Here is a 20,776-nt window from a genome sequence, read left to right as displayed (position 1 = left end):
ATCACCAGAAAACTATGATTTTCGACAGACATGTTATATAAATGGATTGGGACGTCCATGACTATTCTCCATATAATTTGAAATTCATGGGCCCTGCTCATTGTTGTTTAATATCAATGTGTTGAATTGACGTAAGATGATGTTAATCGTCATAAAAATGAGATTATGAAAATTTTGAGGCGAAAAACTTTTGTATTTCAACAAGCCCGAAGTTACAGGGTAATGAAATTCGTAAAATTTAACAGGAGGTAATTAAACATATAAAAGTCGATGTTTTATAAAAAAATAATAATTTAATAATCCGATAATATTTATTTGTTTTATTTTTAGTATATTAAAATGTTTTGTCTAAGTGCTCTGTATCGATATGATGACTATCATGTTCATGTCGAGGTTTGTTCGGGCCGCACGTTTTTGTGGGGTGGTCTCCTTTAATGATTTACTTACTGTTGGTGGCTGGACATGCTTCTCATTCAAGCAGGCAGATCAGCTAAAGGGTTTGCTAGAGTCTGATTGTAGTAATTTTGATTGTCACGAGAAGATTGATATATATGGGTGTGGGTGTGTTTTAAGTTCCTCAATATATTGTGACATTTATTTTGAGTTACATGACTCTTTACATGTTGATATTAACCTTATAAGTATATAAATACTTGGATATTAAATGAATTTTGTGGATAACTCAACAGATCATTCGTATTATTTTTAATTAAGTTGTTATTTTGTAAAACTTTGGCAAACAAGATTATTGGTTTTAAATTATCACTTGCAACACTTGTGAATCTTGCTAGTTTTTTTTTAAAATATACACACGAGTTTCTGTTGCAAATGTAGTATAATCTTCAAACCATATCGCTCAATACATAAAGTTTGAATATATGTGTTCGACCATTAAATTAATTTGGCTCATTAATTCGTCATTTATTTCATTTAGCATTTTAATGATGAACCTTGGTGAATTAAAGCTCAAGAAGATTGGAGGAACTGCAAAGAAACTGGTCAATAACCTGGGTAGTCGAGGAACTAACTCGAGAAAGAAAATGGAGTGAGAAATAAGAAGTCAAAGAAGTTACAAGTTAGTGTGATAATTAGTAGGTTTATTGGTGCCGTAGTTAATGGATTAGTGGATGCAAACAGTTATCGTAATAACTAACTCGGACAACTAAAGTTTAAAAAACAATGCAGAATCACCATATCCAACAATCAACAACTCATCATCAATATATGCATAAATTACAAGTTACAAATCCCCTGGTTCAATCAATTCGTTGCAATTTCAACACATTTTTTCAAGGCTGTTAACAGACTTATCATGATTCTTTGTTCTCCCGGAGGTGGTTCATCTTTCAAGGGTCCATTTCTTATGGCTCTGAATAGGGGAACTACACTATCTTCAGTTGCGCCAAATACCAAGCAATCTATGTACACAGCCACTTCTGGTTCCCCATCAGCTTTAACACTAATGAATCCAAGTCTTGCTCCCCCAGGAATCTTGTCCACCTGTTTAAACACAAACCATGGAAGTCTTAATACTTAATTAAACCCCGTTATAAAATCAAATCTTTAATACTTAATTAAGCCCAAAAATTACAAACACACACTTTGAGATTTTAAAAGAGAAACTAATTTCAGACTTTCTATGGGGCAGCTAACGAAATTGAAATTTGATATAAAATTTATTAACCTAACCTTGAGGGGCACCGGAAGTGGCAAATTAGCACCTTGGCAAAGACTGTTCCCCCACTGTTATTCATGTGACAAATGTTATCACTCGATGAATTTATATATGAAAAAGACACACACACGAACCCATCAAGCTTCTCTTGATGAAACGGAAAGCAAAAAACAAGAATCGAACCTGGAAGAGTAAGGTTTCGAATCTAGCAATGTCAGTGTTTGATGGAAGTTTCAGGGTTCCCAAAGAAACCCCATCTTCTTTAATGGGAATTATGTCACCTTGTGATGCCTTAATTATTGGAATAAGGCTTATTTTACCAGAAAATCGAAGAGGGTGGTGATTGAAGAACTGGACAATGTTGTTGGAGATGAATTTAGGAAGCTTGGGATAGATAAGGATTGGGCAAGAAGATGATTTTGGGTGGGAGGGGGTATGAGTTATGTTGGCTACTGCTCTAACGTCCATGGAACCAAGCATTCTTCAGATTCCGTTTTGTGGTGCCAATGATATGAAGGTGGATAAAATATGCTGCAAAATATTTATCGGACATATTTGGGAAAATGGTGTTTTTTTTTTTTTTTTTTTTTTTTTTTTTACTTTAAAATAAAATATAGATCAGAATTGATTTTGAAAAACATTTCACTAATCGATATGTGGCAGAAATATTATAAAACAACAATTTTTATTTTATTTTCTTTTTTGAATATTAGGGATGAGGACGTTTACACGGTCTTGAACTCAACCTTTCCCAATTGTGGGAGATTGCCGTGCCCGTGCCCCTAGGCTAACAAGTCTTGGGCAAAAAATAATATTTTTTGTCCAATAGAAAATGGATATTTATAAAAGGAAAAATAATATTTTTCATCAAATAACTTGTCAAATATATGTTTTTGTGTACTAAGTATAATTTTCAATTACTTGGTCCAATTGTTGATGTGATGTCGGTTATGTTAGTATTTTTCGGGGCTACGAAAATATTGTTGGAGAACCTCGATCAGATCAATCAGAATTGATACCCGGTGCAGCGAAAGTTTAAAAATTTTATATGGAATGATTCCATAATGGGTATCAAAACTTTACGATTAAATTGTGTGTGTAAAAATTAAATAACAATTATAAATTTTTACCTCCAATCTCGAATCGAGATTATGGACACCAACAGATTACTCTGCTCTTGTTGTATATCCTTGGAACTGATGGACGAACTGTTCTTCAATCAGGTCCACGAACAGAGATTTAATCCCTCTGATAGATTGCACTAGAAAATCTATCAGAAGTTTCTAGGAAGAGAATTAACGAATTTGATCCGTTAAACCAGACTGCAAATTCAAAATTCACAGGCTGGATTTTTCTCGAGCAGAGGGGAGGGGGCGGCGGCCACAGTAAGAAAAACCAGGGTTTTCGAAAAATATTTTGTGACCTCTGTTGTGTAATTTCTGTACTGCAATAACTTATTTATAATATGGGCTGCTAACAGCTTAGGGCCCATTAGTCATAAGTTCAAGCCTGACAAACAAAGCCCGCATGTTCAAAAATTAATATAAAATTCATCGTGACTCAGATTGATAAACCAATTTCACCAATGTTCACAGAAACCATTTCTGCATCTTTTAGAGTCAAGATAAATTTTCTGAATCCGAATTCAGTGATTTCCAAAAATGCCCATCCCTATGTCATTTTAGGAAATCTTACTCCTCTACTCTTAAATAAGAAGTCCCACTTCTTTGTTCATTAAATTTAACTCTTTAAATTTAACTATCTCAACGGGGATTAAAAATCCATTACTCTATGTGACCCTCAATGGTTCAGGGATACAGCTAGCCGTGGGCTCACAACTCCTTGTGACTCGGAACAACAATTTCCGACTTGCCCATCGAATCATGGTAAGAGCGCCTAGCAACATCGCCCCATGATTTCCTAGGTATCACTGATAGTGCCTGCAAGAACCAATAGATTTTGGTTAGCGTACAGTACGGTCCCTTCATCCATATATCCCGATCGAATCAACAACCATTGGTAAATCGAGAGTCGTTCGAGATTCGATAACTATGCAATACATCTTGAAGATCAAATAGTGACATCGCATGTGCTACTAAGAAACCATTTCTTAAAACACATCATGTACTTTGGCCAGAGATTCGTCACACTAATATCTCCTCAGATTGCATAGGATATCCACACTCGCAAGTATGTGGTGAATCCTTGACAACAAAGCATCGACTCCTATATGTGTCTTAACTGTACCCAATCCCGACATCTGATGACCCCAATGGAGTCGGTAAACGAGTCAAAGTACAGTACTAGCATATAGAGTCTCAATGATGTTTCAAGTAGTAAGGACTAATGGTGTACAACCAAAACCGCGGACTTTATCCACTCGATAAGTGATAACCACGTGGAAAGTCCGGATAGGGTAGTTCGATCATTCATCGTATGAATATCCATTTGCATGCTTCGAACATCTCTATGTTCCTTACCAATGAAACGTGGTACTCTGCATCGCAAATGCTAGTCTCAATCTCGAGCGATCCTTATCCTTATTAACGGATGACTCAATCGACTAGGAACAGTTTAGAATATACATTGACTATAAGATGTGTTTCATTATAGCCATTCCCATGTGCTACCACATCTTACATACACTATAGTATATTTAAGGTCTTTATCAAAACAACAATAGTATATCACAATATAACAATATGAAGAAAGATAAAGTCATTGCCATTAATAAAAGTGTAAATTATATTAAACAAAAGATTGTTTATACAAAGAGTCATCAAAGCCCTTAGCCACAAGTTGGCTCACCGGGCACCCACTCTTTCAATCTCCCACTTGCCCTAAAGCCAACTAGTCATACTACGTAGACCCATTGCTTCGCGATGTTTGTCAAATAATGGTCCTGGAAAGGGCTTAGTAAGTGGATCAGCGATATTGTCTGCAGAGGCCACTCTTTCGACAGTGATGTCTCCTCTTTCCACGATCTCCCGGATGATGTGCTATTTTCTCAGTACGTGTTTGGATCTTTGATGAGACCTTGGTTCCTTTGCCTGAGCAACGGCACCCGTGTTGTCACAGTACACCGGGACTGGACCAACAACTTCCGGAATAACGCCCAACTCTTGGACGAAATTCCTCATCCAAACGGCCTCTTTAGCAGCAGCCGATGCTGCAATGTATTCTGCCTCAGTGGTGGAATCCGCTGTGGTGTCCTGCTTGGAACTCTTCCAAGAGACAGCACCGCCATTGAGCATGAACACAAATCCAGAGGTTGACTTCGAGTCATCCACGTCACTTTGAAAGCTAGAGTCGGTATAGCCTTCCAATTTTAGTTCTCTTCCTCCATATACCATGAACATATTCTTAGTCCTTCGTAAGTACTTAAGAATGTCCTTCACGGCTTTCCAATGCATTTGACCGGGATTAGCTTGATATCTGCTCGTGACACTCAGAGCAAATGCTACATCCGGTCTGGTAGATATCATCCCATACATGATACTACCAATGGCTGACGCATATGGTACATGTGTCATTTTCTCTATCTCTTCATCAGTCTTGGGACACATAGACCTGGATAGAGAAACTCCATGACACATAGGTAGATGTCCTCTCTTGGACCCATCCATTGAAAACCATTTCAATATGGTGTCGATGTAGGTTGCTTGAGTGAGTCCTATCATTCTCTTAGATCTATCTTTATAGATCTGTATCCCTAGAATATAGGATGCCTCACCCAAATCCTTCATCGAGAATCTACCTGATAACCATATCTTTGTTGACTGCAACATCCCTACGTCATTCCCAATGAGTAGGATGTCATCAACATAAAGTACTAAGAATGTCACAGCATCCTTAACCACTTTCTTGTACACGCATGGTTCCTCCGGGTTCTTGATGAAACCAAAATCCTTTATTGTTTCATCAAATTTCTGGTTCCAACTTCTTGATGCTTGTTTTAGACCATAGATTGATCTCTGAAGCTTGCATACCTTATGCTCGCTTCCCATGGATGTGTATCCCTCAGGCTGCGTCATATAGATCTCTTCCTTAATTTTTCCATTAAGAAATGCAGTCTTCACATCCATTTGCCATATCTCATAGTCATACCAAGCAGTTATGACAATAAGGATTCTTATGGACTTGAACATTGCAACTGGTGAAAAGGTTTCATCATAGTCAACTCCTTGTCTTTGAGTATAACCTTTCGCCACTAATCGTGCCTTGTAGGTCAATACCTTACCATCAGGCCCAAGCTTTCTCTTGTAGATCCATTTACACCCTATTGGAACAATTCCATCGGGAGGATCTACTAAAGACCAAACTTGGTTTGTATGCATTGAATCTATTTCCGACTGCATAGCTTCAAGCCATAAATTTGAATCCGCATCAGAAATTGCTTCTTTGAAGTTTCTTGGATCACATCCAACGTCGGGTTCATCTTGATCCCCTTCAAGAAGAAGACCATATCGAATGGGAGGTCTAGAAGTCCTCTCGGATCTTCTAGGTATAGGCGTGTCTATCAATGGTTCCTGAGGTGTAGGATCATTATTTTGTATTTCGGGTTCTTCTCGAATTTCTTCGAGTTCCATCATCTCGCCTTTCTTATCTAATAAGAACTCCTTCTCCAAGAAGGTGGCATTCCTTGAAACAAACACCTTTGTTTCAGCAGGATGATAGAAATAATATCCGATTGAATTCTTCGAATACCCTACAAAATAACATAAGGTGGATCGACTATCCAACTTATCTCCCACTGTCTGCTTCACATAAGCAGGACATCCCCAAATCCTCAAGTACGAATACTTAGGAGCTTTGCCATTCCATAACTCGTATGGTGTTTTGTCCACTACTTTGGTGTGGACGTTGTTCAACAACAACACCGCCGTTTCAAGCGCGTAGCCCCAAAACAAAGGTGGAAGCTCAGTGAAGCTCATCATGGATCGAACCATGTCCAACAAAGTTCGATTACGACGCTCCGATACACCATTCAGCTGTGGTGTCATAGGAGGAGTCCACTGAGAGAGAATCCCATTCTCTTTCAGATAGTCCAAAAACTCGGTACTCAAGTATTCTCCACCTCGATCCAATCGAAGTGCTTTAATACTTTTACCTAGCTTGTTTTCTACTTCAGCTTTGAATTCTTTGAACTTTTCAAATGCTTCAGACTTATATTTCATTAAATATAAATATCCATACCTAGAATAATCATCAGTAAAGGTAATGAAGTAGGTGTGGCCATATTGAGTACCAATTCTAAATGGACCACAAACATCTGTATTGATCAAATCCAACAGATTTTGACTACGCTCAGGTTTCCCCTTAAAAGGAGATTTAGTCATTTTTCCTTTCAGGCAGGACTCACAAGTAGGTAGAGAGTTAACATCAGACATATCAAACATGCCCTCTCCCACTAGCTTGTTCATCCTCCTTGAGGAAATATGACCTAGCCTAGCATGCCATAGGTTTGCCGGGTTTTGACTATCGATTTTCCTTTTGTTTGTTGTTACCGGTTTATCAACATAATTTATTGGAACGTCTTTTAATTTTAAGTTATATAGATCGTTTTCAAGTTGTCCATTTCCAATCAAACATTCATTCTTGTAAATATTGCAAATCTCATTCACAAAATTGCAAGAATAACCATCTCTATCAAGCATAGAAACAGAAATAATGTTTTTAATCAAATCTGGAACAAATAAAACATCTCTCAAAAGTAACTTAAAATCGTTTTGCAAAATTAAATAAACATCTCCCACAACTTTAGCTTCAACTCTAGAACCATTTCCGAGCCTCAGCTGGGTCTCACCCATTCTAAGCCTGCGACTTCTTGTCATCACCTGCAAATCATTGCAAATGTGAGATCCACATCCGGTATCCAATACCCAAGAAGTAGTATTAAGTGAAACATTTATTTCAATATAGAACATACCCTTCGCAGTTCGCAACTGCTCTAGATATTCCTTGCAGTTACGTTTCCAATGACCGGGCTTCTTGCAGTAATGGCAAACATCCTTGGACTTTTCCATGTTTGAAGCCTTTGTCTTGAACTTCTTCTCGGGTTCGGTTTTCTTGGGTGGGGCAGAACGTTTCTTACCCTTTGTACTTGGCCCCTTCTTAGCAGAAGAAGAGGAGCCCACCAAGAAAGCCGGTTTATCCTTCTTTAAAGTGGATTCATATGTTACAAGCATATTGACCATCTCTTCAAGGGAGGCCTCTATCTTGTTCATATTGAAATTTACCACAAATCCGTCAAACGAAGAAGGAAGAGATAGAAGTAATAAGTCCACGTTGAGTTCATGCTCCAACACCAAATCAAGCGTAACCAACTTCTGTATGAGCCAAATCACTCGTACCCCATGATCACGGACCGAAATCCCTTCACGCATGCGACACGTCATTAGCTCTTTTACAGTAGCGAACCTTTCAGCTCTCATTGAGCCCCAAAAAGTTCCTTGAGTTGTACGTGAATGTCAGCAGCATTCACGGTGTCCTCAAATTGTCTCTGGAGTTCATCAGACATCGAGGCTTGCATATAGCATTTGGCCTTGATATCATGGTCCCACCATGTATCAAGTTTGGCCAACTCTTCCGGACTTATGTCAGCTGGTGCTTCCTTCGGAGGAGATTTTTCTAACACGTAGAGCATCTTCTCCGAAGTCAAGACAATCTTCAACTTACGGAACCATTCCGTATAGTTTGCGCCAGTCAGTTTATTTTGTTCGAGAATAGAGAATAGTGGATTGCGCGAATTCATCTTTATGAAATACTGAAAAGAAACAGACAATTATCAGTGATTGTTTAATTAATTTACTAAGACATAAAATAGGCGAAATTTATTTTATGAATCTCACTCCCACTATTTTAACGATTTCACTACCCTCTAGTGAAAACGGGAAACTGTTTTCCTTAGTGGGAACATGGAGTCCAATTGACAAACTATGGTCCCGAATAATATCAGCCAACCATAATTTTCAAAAGGTAGAGCCCAATTGCTTCCAAAGCAACCTCCACGTTTTTACCTCATGTCCAATAAGGGCCCAATAATATGACGCCATTTATTGTGACATGTCAAGATGACCCATCAATATTAAGTTGTGATGGACGGTCGCCATGTGGATCCCCCAATAATATGAGCCGATCCCATGGGAGTTCCACCCAACTTACAACATGTGTCGATCCAATGTACAGCTTTCCGACGAACGGGCCCCCCCAATAATATGAGCCGGACCGTATCCGCGGGTAGCATCTCATACATTGATCGTTGATGGAAGGTAGGAACATTTAAACAATTTTAAATTTCCTTTATTTATCTTGATATCAATTTTAAATCATATTTAAAATGAGGGATTTTAATTTTAAAAATTTGTCTCATCATTTTAAAATTTTTATGCTTGCCGGATTCATACAATTTTGTCTAAAACATGCATACAACGATAATATCATATATTATATAGGATGATCGATTCCATTTTTAATCGACCCGTGGTTGCCGATCACGAGTCTTAGTCCAATCCTAGGTAATATGCAGGTATGCAATGCAATCCTATTACATTGAGCTTCCAATTTACATTTTTTCTGTCTTTATTGTCTGCTGGGCCCACCTCCGTCTTCAAATCTTCATCTTCCACTAAGTCTAATGTATTTACAATAAATAACCATGACAAGTAGGGGATACATTTTAAGGAGTGGGAACGGGCCATAAACCAGGCCCACTTTTATTACATATGACAATTCATATTGGGTCATAAACCAGGCCCATTAATAAATCCAACAACAATAAAAACAAATGTAAATTCCTAACATACACCTACAAAATTGGTCATGGCAATCGATCATCCTTATCCAATAACATTTAATTCAAAATTAATTTATTGGATAACATGCAATGACAATTAAATTTAAAAGGATAAAATCATATTCCATATATAAAATCTTATTTTACATACAAAATCATATTTTATCTTTTTATCAAATAAAATCATATTTTACATATAAAATCCAATTTTATACATAAAATCATATTTTACTCAATATTTCCATAAGATCATATCTTATCATCAATTGTACCAAAAATAATTAATTTCATAAAATCTGATTTAACGGATAAAATCTATAAATTTTTCAAAAATTCAAATTTATCCAAAAATCAATTTTAAAATTTTCGGACTCGAACAATTCGATCCAATGCCTCGTGGACCAATCAAAAACAATTTTCGATCAGACCAAAAATAGAATTTTAACATATTAAAATTTTAATTTTAAAATTAAAAAAAATTAATTTTTCGCGGGCCGCCTGGGACGCTCCCGGGCTGCCCGCGCCCCAAAGGGGCTCGGGCCGGGCAGCCCGTCGCTGCCCATGGGCAGCGCCGAGCTGCCCGTGCGCACGGCGCTGCGCTGCCCGGGGCAGCGATCCAATCGCTGCCCGTGTTTTGCCCGGAAAAAAAAAATTTTATTTTTTAAAAAAAATTATTTTGTTTCAAAAACCGAGGCTTAAAAATTTTTGTACAATCGATTAATTTAATCGCTTGATTTGAGCAACCTGGCTCTGATACCACTGTTGGAGAACCTCGATCAGATCAATCAGAATTGATACCCGGTGCAGCGGAAGTTTAAAAATTTTATATGGAACGATTCCATAATGGGTATCAAAACTTTACGATTAAATTGTGTGTGTAAAAATTAAATAACAATTATAAATTTTTACCTCCAATCTCGAATCGAGATTATGGACACCAACAGATTACTCTGCTCTTGTTGTATATCCCTGGAACTGATGGACGAACTGTTCTTCAATCAGGTCCACGAACAGAGATTTAATCCCTCTGATAGATTGCACTAGAAAATCTATCAGAAGTTTCTACGAAGAGAATTAACGAATTTGATCCGTTAAACCAGACTGCAAATTCAAAATTCACAGGCTGGATTTTTCCCGAGCAGAGGGGAGGGGGCGGCGGCCACAGTAAGAAAAACCAGGGTTTTCGAAAAATATTTTGTGACCTCTGTTGTGTAATTTCTGTACTGCAATAACTTATTTATAATATGGGCTGCTAACAGCTTAGGGCCCATTAGTCATAAGTTCAAGCCTGACAAGCAAAGCCCGCATGTTCAGAAATTAATATAAAATTCATCGTGACTCAGATTGATAAACCAATTTCACCAATGTTCACAGAAACCATTTCTGCATCTTTTAGAGTCAAGATAAATTTTCTGAATCCGAATTCAGTGATTTCCAAAAATGCCCATCCCTATGTCATTTTAGGAAATCTTACTTCTCTACTCTTAAATAAGAAGTCCCACTTCTTTGTTCATTAAATTTAACTCTTTAAATTTAACTATCTCAACGGGGATTAAAAATCCATTACTCTGTGTGACCCTCAATGGTTCAGGGATACAGCTAGCCGTGGGCTCACAACTCCTTGTGACTCGGAACAACAATTTCCGACTTGCCCATCGAATCATGGTAAGAGCGCCTAGCAACATCGCCCCATGATTCCCTAGGTATCACTGATAGTGCCTGCAAGAACCAATAGATTTTGGTTAGCGTACAGTACGGTCCCTTCATCCATATATCCCGATCGAATCAACAACCATTGGTAAATCGAGAGTCGTTCGAGATTCGATAACTATGCAATACATCTTGAAGATCAAATAGTGACATCGCATGTGCTACTAAGAAACCATTTCTTAAAACACATCATGTACTCTGGCCAGAGATTCGTCACACTAATATCTCCTCAGATTGCATAGGATATCCACACTCGCAAGTATGTGGTGAATCCTTGACAACAAAGCATCGACTCCTATATGTGTCGTAACTGTACCCAATCCCGACACCTGATGACCCCAATAGAGTCGGTAAACGAGTCAAAGTACAGTACTAGCATATAGAGTCTCAATGATGTTTCAAGTAGTAAGGACTAATGGTGTACAACCAAAACCGCGGACTTTATCCACTCGATAAGTGATAACCACTTGGAAAGTCCGGATAGGGTAGTTCGATCATTCATCGTATGAATATCCATTTGCATGCTTCGAACATCTCTATGTTCCTTACCAATGAAACGTGGTACTCTGCATCGCAAATGCTAGTCTCAATCTCGAGCGATCCTTATCCTTATTAACGGACGGCTCAATCGACTAGGAACAGTTTAGAATATACAGTGACTATAAGATGTGTTTCATGATAGCCATCGCCATGTGCTACCACATCTTACATACACTATAGTATATTCAAGGTCTTTATCAAAACAATAATAGTATATCACAATATAACAATATGAAGAAAGATAAAGTCATTGCCATTAATAAAAGTGTAAATTATATTAAACAAAAGATTGTTTATACAAAGAGTCATCAAAGCCCTTAGCCACAAGTTGGCTCACTGGGCACCCACTCTTTCAATTATTTTTTGGTGCCATTTAATACCCCATGAAACAGAACTAAAAATAGAGAAAAATAAAGTCAAAATTCACTTTGCGAAACTAAAATTTAAATAATTAATGGACTAAAATGAAACAACTTATTAGACAAAAATAGATTTTTTTTAAAAAAAAATAAAAAAAAATAAAGGCAAGACTTTAGCATATTTGAAAATCAAAGAGAATGTACATGTTCCTCCTGCGATATAAATTTTGGGACCAATTTATATATATATTTTATTTATTAATTATTATTGCGTTTGAGGCAAGAGAGAGAGGGGATAATTAATGATTATGTCCCTAAAGTTTCCTAACTTTCCCAAAAATATACTAACACTTTTTTTGGGGTCAATTACATCCCTCTTTTTATAAAAAGTTTCCCTGATATGTCCTCCAAACTAAAAATTTCCTATACTACCCTTATATTAATATTTTATATTAATATTTTGTATAAATATTTTCCAATGTATAAAAATGGTATCAGAGCCTAGGTAATTTTATTCAGACTTTATATTATTCATTAAATCATACTTTTCTTTGTTGAGAAAGAGATTTTCAACAAACCATGGTTTCAAACAAGAGTTTGAACCAGAAGGATTTCATTTATATGAAATCCCAAAAACAAGTGAATCTATTTAAAATAGATTCTTTACAAAACTTAAAGATACTTAGGTCTTATATACTTTCTGAAGAGATTAAGAAATATGATTTCTAATTCTCAATTTCTAGAGATCACACCATATTCCTCTAAACTCTCCGGAGATCTTAGAGAAAATCAAAAGACGGTACAATATTACAGTAATCAGCTGTACGAAATACCTCAACAGATTGGAGAAATCCTTAAAAAACAAGAAGAAATTCTTGTAATATAAAGGATCTTCAAACCAAAATCGTAAATCTAGAACACACTTCTAGTTCTAGAAAGGGAAATACAGGAGGAAGGTTACCACTCTCGTTTGGTACCGAACCTCTGTTACATCAGAAAGGTAAAGCCAAAATGGTTCAAAAACCTTTAACTGATGATGATGATTAATCTTATAAAGGAAGTATCAGAGAAAAACACCATCTGATGACTACTTTAGAAAGATTAAATCTCGAGGATCTACAAGATCTTGCGGATTCTTTTGAGAATCTCAAAGTAGTAGATCTAAAAATGAATTTCCCTAAGGGTGAACAACCCATAGGGAATCCCCCTAGATATGTGGTTAAAACAGAAGAACAACATAGTGAGTTCCATGTTGGAGAAAATTCACATCCAGCCGGAACCAGATCAAGAAGGAGTAATATATCAATACATCAAACTCCTTATGAAAAAAATTGTGTTAGACCCTATACATCCTTATGGGGTTATGTTAAACCTGGATATTCTGGACTTCAAAAACAGATAAGATGTAGTGACCCTTACCCGGATCACCTACTAAACAGAACTTATGCATGCAATTAACTTAATTAAACAGATATCAGAATAAAACTGCGGAAACCATAAACATTATACAATCCCAAGTAAAGGAATCTGTAACTTATCCAAAAAAATATACAACCAAATCGAATAGCTGTATAAACCCAAACAACAGTAATAAAACCTAGACAAAGCTCCAGTTGGCCAACCACTGACTAGCCCCTCCTGGATCCACCCTCCTCGTCCAATCGCAAACCTGCCCCATGGAATAGGGTGTCCAGAAAATACAGAGTACGAGACGTGAGCATACAACGCTCAGTGCGAGAGTATGAGTATATATGCATGCAAAGTGAACTCCCTATAGACTCGAGGTCAAGGATCAGATAACAGAGACAGACCGGGCCCTGGTATGTAGCACGCTGTGCCGTCGCTTTAGGAGGTGACTCCCATACCGAGATAATCGTGGATACGCCGGACCCAAATCAATGGAAGTACATCCACTAACAGGATAGGGTACAACCCTACTACAGACATCTCGAAGGAGATACAACAAGATGCAAATGAATGCAGCATAATATCATGGCATATAAATCATGCAGTCATATAATACATGCATACTCAGTCAGGATATCTCGAACAGTACTTTCGTACCTCAAAACAGTGAAAGCTCTACCAACTCTAGGTCCACGCCTATAGTCTGCTCTACACTGCCAAATGATACTACTATCATTAAAGTGCTCTAAAAGCCTTAACTAAGCTATTGCATACTCCTAAATATTTATAGGGAGCAAAAGCTATACCTTCGTCCGTCGTTAGCCCTTTGATGTCGATGCCTTCAGAACTTGGGCACAACTCCGCTACGACTACCGAACGCCTCTCCGACCTCCGGACCAAGCCTAAGAAGACTAGAACAGCTCCAAAAGGACTAGAAAGGAAAGGAGAACTCGGAATTGGCAAATGAAAGTGAAGTCTCGGCCTTCTATTTATAGACAATGATCGGAACTTCCGATCCTTGATCGGAACGTCCGAACCTCGATCGGAACGTCCGATCCTGTCATCGGAGCTTCCGAAGATCCTGATCTGCCACGTGTCAAAATATCACTTGATGACTCCGGATAGGGGTGATCGGAGCTTCCGGTCCTGATCGGAGCTTCAGATCCAACCACACGTCATGCCTGACGTAATAACATCGGTGCCTCCGATCGCTCATCGGAGCTTCCGATCCTGTTCGGAGCTTCCGATCGTGCCTTCGGAGCTTCCGATCCGTCCAATACCCAATTCAATTAAGTAGAATTAATCCTTTAATTACTCAATTAGGGCACGGGCTACTACATTCTCCCCCACTTAAGATATTTCGTCCTCGAAATCAGATCTTAAGTACCGAATGCAAATACAGAAATCAGAAACATTCTTTATTCAAATCAAACGTTTACAGAGTTTGCAACTGAATACAACTTAAAGAATGAAATCAAAACAACTCAGGATGGTCTTTACGCATCCTGTCCTCAAGCTCCCAAGTAGCTTCCTCAGTGCCTCGGCGCTGCCACTGAACTAAAACCAAAGGAATGACTTTGTTCCGTAAAACCTTATCCTTATAATCCAGGATACGAAGAGGTTTCTCAACATAAGTCAAATCCTTGTCTACCTGAACCTCAGACCGCTGCAGAATATGAGATTCATCCGCCACATACTGTCGCAACAGAGATACGTGGAACACGTCGTGAATGCTGGATAGATGCGGTGGCAATGCTAGTCGATAAGCCAAATCGCCAATACTCTCCAAGATCTCAAACGGACCGATAAATCTGGGAGACAACTTGCCCTTAAGGCCAAATCTGAGAATCTTGCGGAAAGGTGACACTCTCAGAAAGACTTTCTCCCCGACCTCGAACTGCAAAGGCCTACGCTTGATATTAGCATAACTGGCCTGACGATCCTGTGCAGTCTTAATCCGTTTCTTGATCTGATTAACAATGTCTATCGCCTGCTGGATAAACTCCGGTCCTTCAGCCTGTCTCTCCCCCACTTCTTCCCAAAAGAGTGGAGTACGACAACGTCGCCCATACAACGCTTCAAAAGGTGCCATCCCAATACTAGTGTGATAGCTGTTGTTGTAAGCGAACTCGATCAACGGCAAATGATCCTGCCAGGCTGAACCAAAATCCATGACGCACGCTCTAAGCATATCTTCTAACGTACGGATAGTGCGCTCTGACTGACCATCAGTCTCCGGATGATAGGCTGTACTTAAACTGAGAGTAGTACCCATCGCACGCTGAACACTCCCCCAGAATCTAGAAGTAAACCTGGGGTCCCGATCGCTGACAATGCTCACAGGCACTCCATGAAGTCGGACGATCTCCTGAATGTACATCCGTGCCATGCGATCCACAGAGTACTCTCGGCTATAGGCAATGAAATGCGCTGACTTGGTGAGTCGGTCCACCACAACCCAGATAGCATCACAGTTCCTCGGGGATACCGGCAAATGGGTCACAAAGTCCATAGTGATAAACTCCCATTTCCATTCAGGAATAGGCAGACTGTGAAGCAATCCTCCAGGTCGTCGGTGCTCTGCCTTGACCTGTTGACACACCAAACATCTCGAAACAAACTGATAAACACTGCGTTTCATTCCCTTCCACCAGAAACGAGTACGTAGATCCTTGTACATCTTGTTGCTCCCAGGATGAATACTCAACTTAGTGCGATGTGCCTGAGATAAAATCTCCTCTCGCAACTCTTCATCCTGTGGAATCACAAGCCTACCAGACAAACACAGAAAGCCATCTGACTGATAATGAAATCCAGACGAGCTACCCTCGTTAGCTAGACGAGCTAAACGCTGGGTCTTCGAATCAGACATCTGAGCATCTCGGATCCGCGAATACAAAGCTGGCTCAGATAATATCGCAAACATCTGGATACTCTGCATACCTTTCTTATGCTTGAAGGTATAACCTGAAGTACAACAGTCACTGATCGCACTAGACATCGAACAAGTCTGAAGTGCGGATAGTCGTACCTTGCGACTCAAAGCATCAGCGGTGAGATTAGCAGCTCCCGGATGGTATTTAATCTCGCAATCATAGTCCTTAAGCAAGTCCATCCAACGTCTGTGTCTCATGTTCAATTCTACCTGAGTGAACAAATACTTGAGACTCTTATGGTCGGTGAAGATCTCAAATTTCTCGCCATAAAGATAATGACGCCAGATCTTCAAAGCGAACACGATGGCTGCCAATTCCAAATCATGGACTGGGTAGTTGTCCTCGTGAAGCTTCAGCTGTCTAGAAGCGTATGCGATCACATGCCCATTCTGAGTCAGGACACAACCTAACCCCTGAAGAGAAGCATCCGTGTAAACTACATACCCTCCGGATCCTGACGGTAATGCTAACACCGGCGCAGAAGTCAACCGCCGTCGAAGCTCACGAAAATTCTCCTCACACTCGGAGGACCACTCAAAATCCACACCCTTGCGGGTAAGCTGCGTCAACGGTCGAGCTAACTGAGAGAAATTCAGAATGAAGCGACGATAATACCCTGCTAGACCCAGAAAACTACGGATCTCAGCAACTGTCGTCGGATGCGACCAATTAAGTACCGCTTCAATCTTGCTTGGATCAACAGAAATCCCTTCCCTGGATATGATATGGCCAAGAAAGACCACTCTATCCATCCAGAACTCACACTTGCTCAGCTTGGCGTACAATTGCTCATCTCGAAGAGTCTGCAGTACCAACCGTAAGTGAGAAACATGCTCTTCCGTATTACGTGAATACACCAAGATGTCGTCAATGAAGACCACGACAAACTTGTCCAAATACTCCCTGAAGACACGGTTCATCAGATCCATGAATATAGCCGGCGCATTAGTCAAACCAAATGGCATCACTAGGAACTCGTAATGCCCATAGCTAGTACGGAATGCAGTCTTGGCTACGTCCTGATCACGGACTCTCAACTGATAATACCCAGATCTCAAGTCAATCTTGGAGTAAATTGATGTACCCTGCAGCTGGTCAAACAAGTCATCAACACGAGGCAACGGATACTTGTTCTTCACAGTGACTCGATTCAGCTGCCGATAGTCAATGCACAGCCGCATCGACCCATCCTTCTTCTTCACGAAGAGAACAGGAGCTCCCTAAGGAGATACACTAGGACGAATGTACCCCTTGTCCAAAAGATCCTGTAGCTGATTCTTTAACTCACGCATCTCTGACGGAGCCAGACGATACGGTGCTCTAGAAATAGGCGAAGTACCCGGCATCAACTCTATGCCAAACTCGACTTTCCTAGCAGGAGGAAAACCCGGAATCTCATCAGGAAACACATCTGGAAATTCATCCACAACAGGAATGCTCTCTATCCCAATACTCTCAGCGGACAAATCAACTGCATAGATAAGGTAGCCTTCCCCGCCAGACTCTAGAGCTCGACAGGCTCTCAAAGCGGATACCAAAGGCATCGGGGGTCGCGCTCCCTCACCATAGAAAAACCAGCTCTCACTCCCCTCCGGATGAAAGCATACTAATCTCTGATAGCAGTCCACTGAAGCTCGATAGGTAGTCAACATATCTATCCCCAGAATGCAATCAAAGTCGTCCATCGCCAGGACCATGAGATTCGCCAACAGAACGTTCCCTTCGAACTCTAAAGGGCAACCCATCACTAGACGCTTAGCCAAAGCAGATTGGCCCGTCGGAGTAGAAACAGACATCACTACGTCTAGTGCAATGCATGGTAACTTATGCCTCTTAACAAAACGTGCAGAAATGAAGGAATGAGATGCACTAGTGTCAATAAGTACAAGAGCAGGTATACCATAAAGCAGAAATGTACCTGCGATGACTTTCTCATTCTCCTCCACAGCCTGATCATGTCTCAGGGAAACACCTGGCCAGAAGCTCGTGGCCTCAAATGAGAACTCCCAGCAGACTGTCCCTGCGACCTCTGCTGTACGGTAGCCTGAGAACCCGATCCTGAACTAGAACCAGAACCACCTCCCCCAGACATTGGACAATCTCTCCGGATATGACCAGTCTCTCCACAACGGAAACAAGCTCCAGAAGCTCTTCGGCACTTGTCGGATGGATGGTTCTTCCCACAATGATCACACTTGTCCTTCTTACCATAACGGACAACACCTCCAGAACCAGAGGAAGAAGAAGATCCAGACTTCTTGAAAGTTTGGGCACGGGGACCCAAAGAACTAGCAGGCCTCGACTGAGGGAAAGACCGGTTCCGCCGAATGCTGTCCTCTGCCTGATGACAACGGCTCACCAAACCCTCATAGGACATGTCGTCACCAACCGCCACACGGTCATGGATCTCAGGGTTAAGGCCCTGAAGGAACATATTATACTTCATCTCTGAGCTATCAGCAATCTCGGGGCAATAGGATAGCAGATCAAAGAACCTCTGCTGATACTCATCGATAGACATGGTTCCCTGTCGCAGACTCAGTAGCTCACCTGCCTTCGACTGTCGGAGTGCAGGAGGAAAATACCGCTTTTGGAAAGCTGTGCGAAACTCGGCCCAGGTGGCCACTCCTCTCGCCGCAACAAAAGGTGTAGAAGTAAACCTCCACCACCTGCGCGCACGCCCATCCAGAAGATAGCCAAGGGTCTCCACCTTCTGCTCATCGGTGCATTGGAAAGTTTGAAAAGTCGTCTCCATGCGGTCTAACCAGTTCTCCGCATCCTCTGGAGACTCACCTCCAACTAAGGGCTTAGGACCCATAGCTAAGAATCGACGCACAGTGAAACGCTCGTCGTCATGATGACGATGACGCCGTTCTCGACGAGGCTCCCGGTCGGCATCACCCCAACGCCCACCAACACTTCCATGAGAACTCTGGTCGTCACGATTTGACATCTACAAAAATACCTCAAGATGAGACTAAATCCCAAGAATTCTTTTGCATGCTCTGATACCATAAATGTAGTGACCCTTACCCGGATCACCTACTAAACAGAACTTATGCATGCAATTAACTTAATTAAACAGATATCAGAATAAAACTGCGGAAACCATAAACATTATATAATCCCAAGTAAAAGAATCTGTAACTTATCCAAAAAAATATACAACCAAATCGAATAGCTGTATAAACCCAAACAACAGTAATAAAACCTAGACGAAGCTCCAGCTGGCCAACCACTGACTAGCCCCTCCTGGATCCACCCTCCTCGTCCAATCGCAAACCTGCCCCATCGAATAGGGTGTCCAGAAAATACAGAGTACGAGACGTGAGCATACAACGCTCAGTGCAAGAGTATGAGTATATATGCATGCAAAGTGAACTCCCTATAGACTCGAGGTCAAGGATCAGATAACAGAGATAGACCGGGCCCTGGTATGTAGCACGCTGTGCCGTCGCTTCAGGAGGTGGCTCCCATACCGAGATAATCGTGGATACGCCGGACCCAAATCGATGGAAGTCCATCCACTAATAGGATAGGGTACAACCTACTACAGACATCTCGAAGGAGATACAGCAAGATGCAAATGAATGCAGCATAATATCATGGCATATAAATCATGCAGTCTTATAATACATGCATACTCAGTCAGGATATCTCGAACAGTACTTTCGTACCTCAAAACAGTGAAAGCTCTACCAACTCTAGGTCCACGCCTATAGTCTGCTCTACACTGCCAAATGATACTACTATCATTAAAGTGCTCTAAAGCCTTAACTAAGCTATTGCATACTCCTAAATATTTATAGGGAGCAAAAGCTATACCTTCGTCCGTCGTTAGCCCTTTGATGTCGATGCCTTCAGAACTTGGGCACAACTCCGCTACGACTACCGAACGCCTCTCCGACCTCCGGACCAAGCCTAAGAAGACTAGAACAGCTCCAAAAGGACTAGAAAGGAAAGGAGAACTCGGAATTGGAAAATGAAAGTGAAGTCTCGGCCTTCTATTTATAGACAACGATCGGAACTTCCGATCCTTGATCGGAACGTCCGAACCTCGATCGGAACGTCCGATCCTGTCATCGGAGCTTCCGAAGATCCTGATTTGCCACGTGTCAAAATATCACTTGATGACTCCGGATAGGGGTGATCGGAGCTTCCGGTCCTGATCGGAGCTTCCGATCCAACCACACGTCATGCCTGACGTAATAACATCGGTGCCTTCGATCGCTCATCGGAGCTTCCGATCCTGTTCGGAGCTTCCGATCGTGCCATCGGAGCTTCCGATCCGTCCAATACCCAATTCAATTAATTAGCATTAATCCTTTAATTACTTAATTAGGGCACGGGCTAC

The 20,776-nt window shown here is 40.6% G+C and overlaps 1 protein-coding gene across 1 annotated transcript; it reads right to left on the bottom strand.

Annotated features, from left to right (window-relative positions):
* Positions 1-1,195: 1,195 nt before the first annotated feature.
* Positions 1,196-2,169, bottom strand: LOC140893181 (uncharacterized). Its single transcript, XM_073302245.1, has 3 exons — positions 1,859-2,169; positions 1,690-1,743; positions 1,196-1,500 (listed from the first exon to the last, which is right to left on the bottom strand). The coding sequence occupies exons 1-3, from the start codon at positions 2,153-2,155 to the stop codon at positions 1,261-1,263; spliced, it is 591 nt and encodes a 196-aa protein (XP_073158346.1). The 5' UTR covers positions 2,156-2,169; the 3' UTR covers positions 1,196-1,260.
* Between the last annotated feature and the right edge of the window lie 18,607 nt (positions 2,170-20,776).

This window comes from Henckelia pumila, chromosome 3, assembly GCF_033568475.1.
Source record: "Henckelia pumila isolate YLH828 chromosome 3, ASM3356847v2, whole genome shotgun sequence".
Taxonomy (NCBI): Eukaryota; Viridiplantae; Streptophyta; class Magnoliopsida; order Lamiales; family Gesneriaceae; genus Henckelia; species Henckelia pumila.
This window is presented reverse-complemented; position numbering and strand designations above follow the sequence as displayed.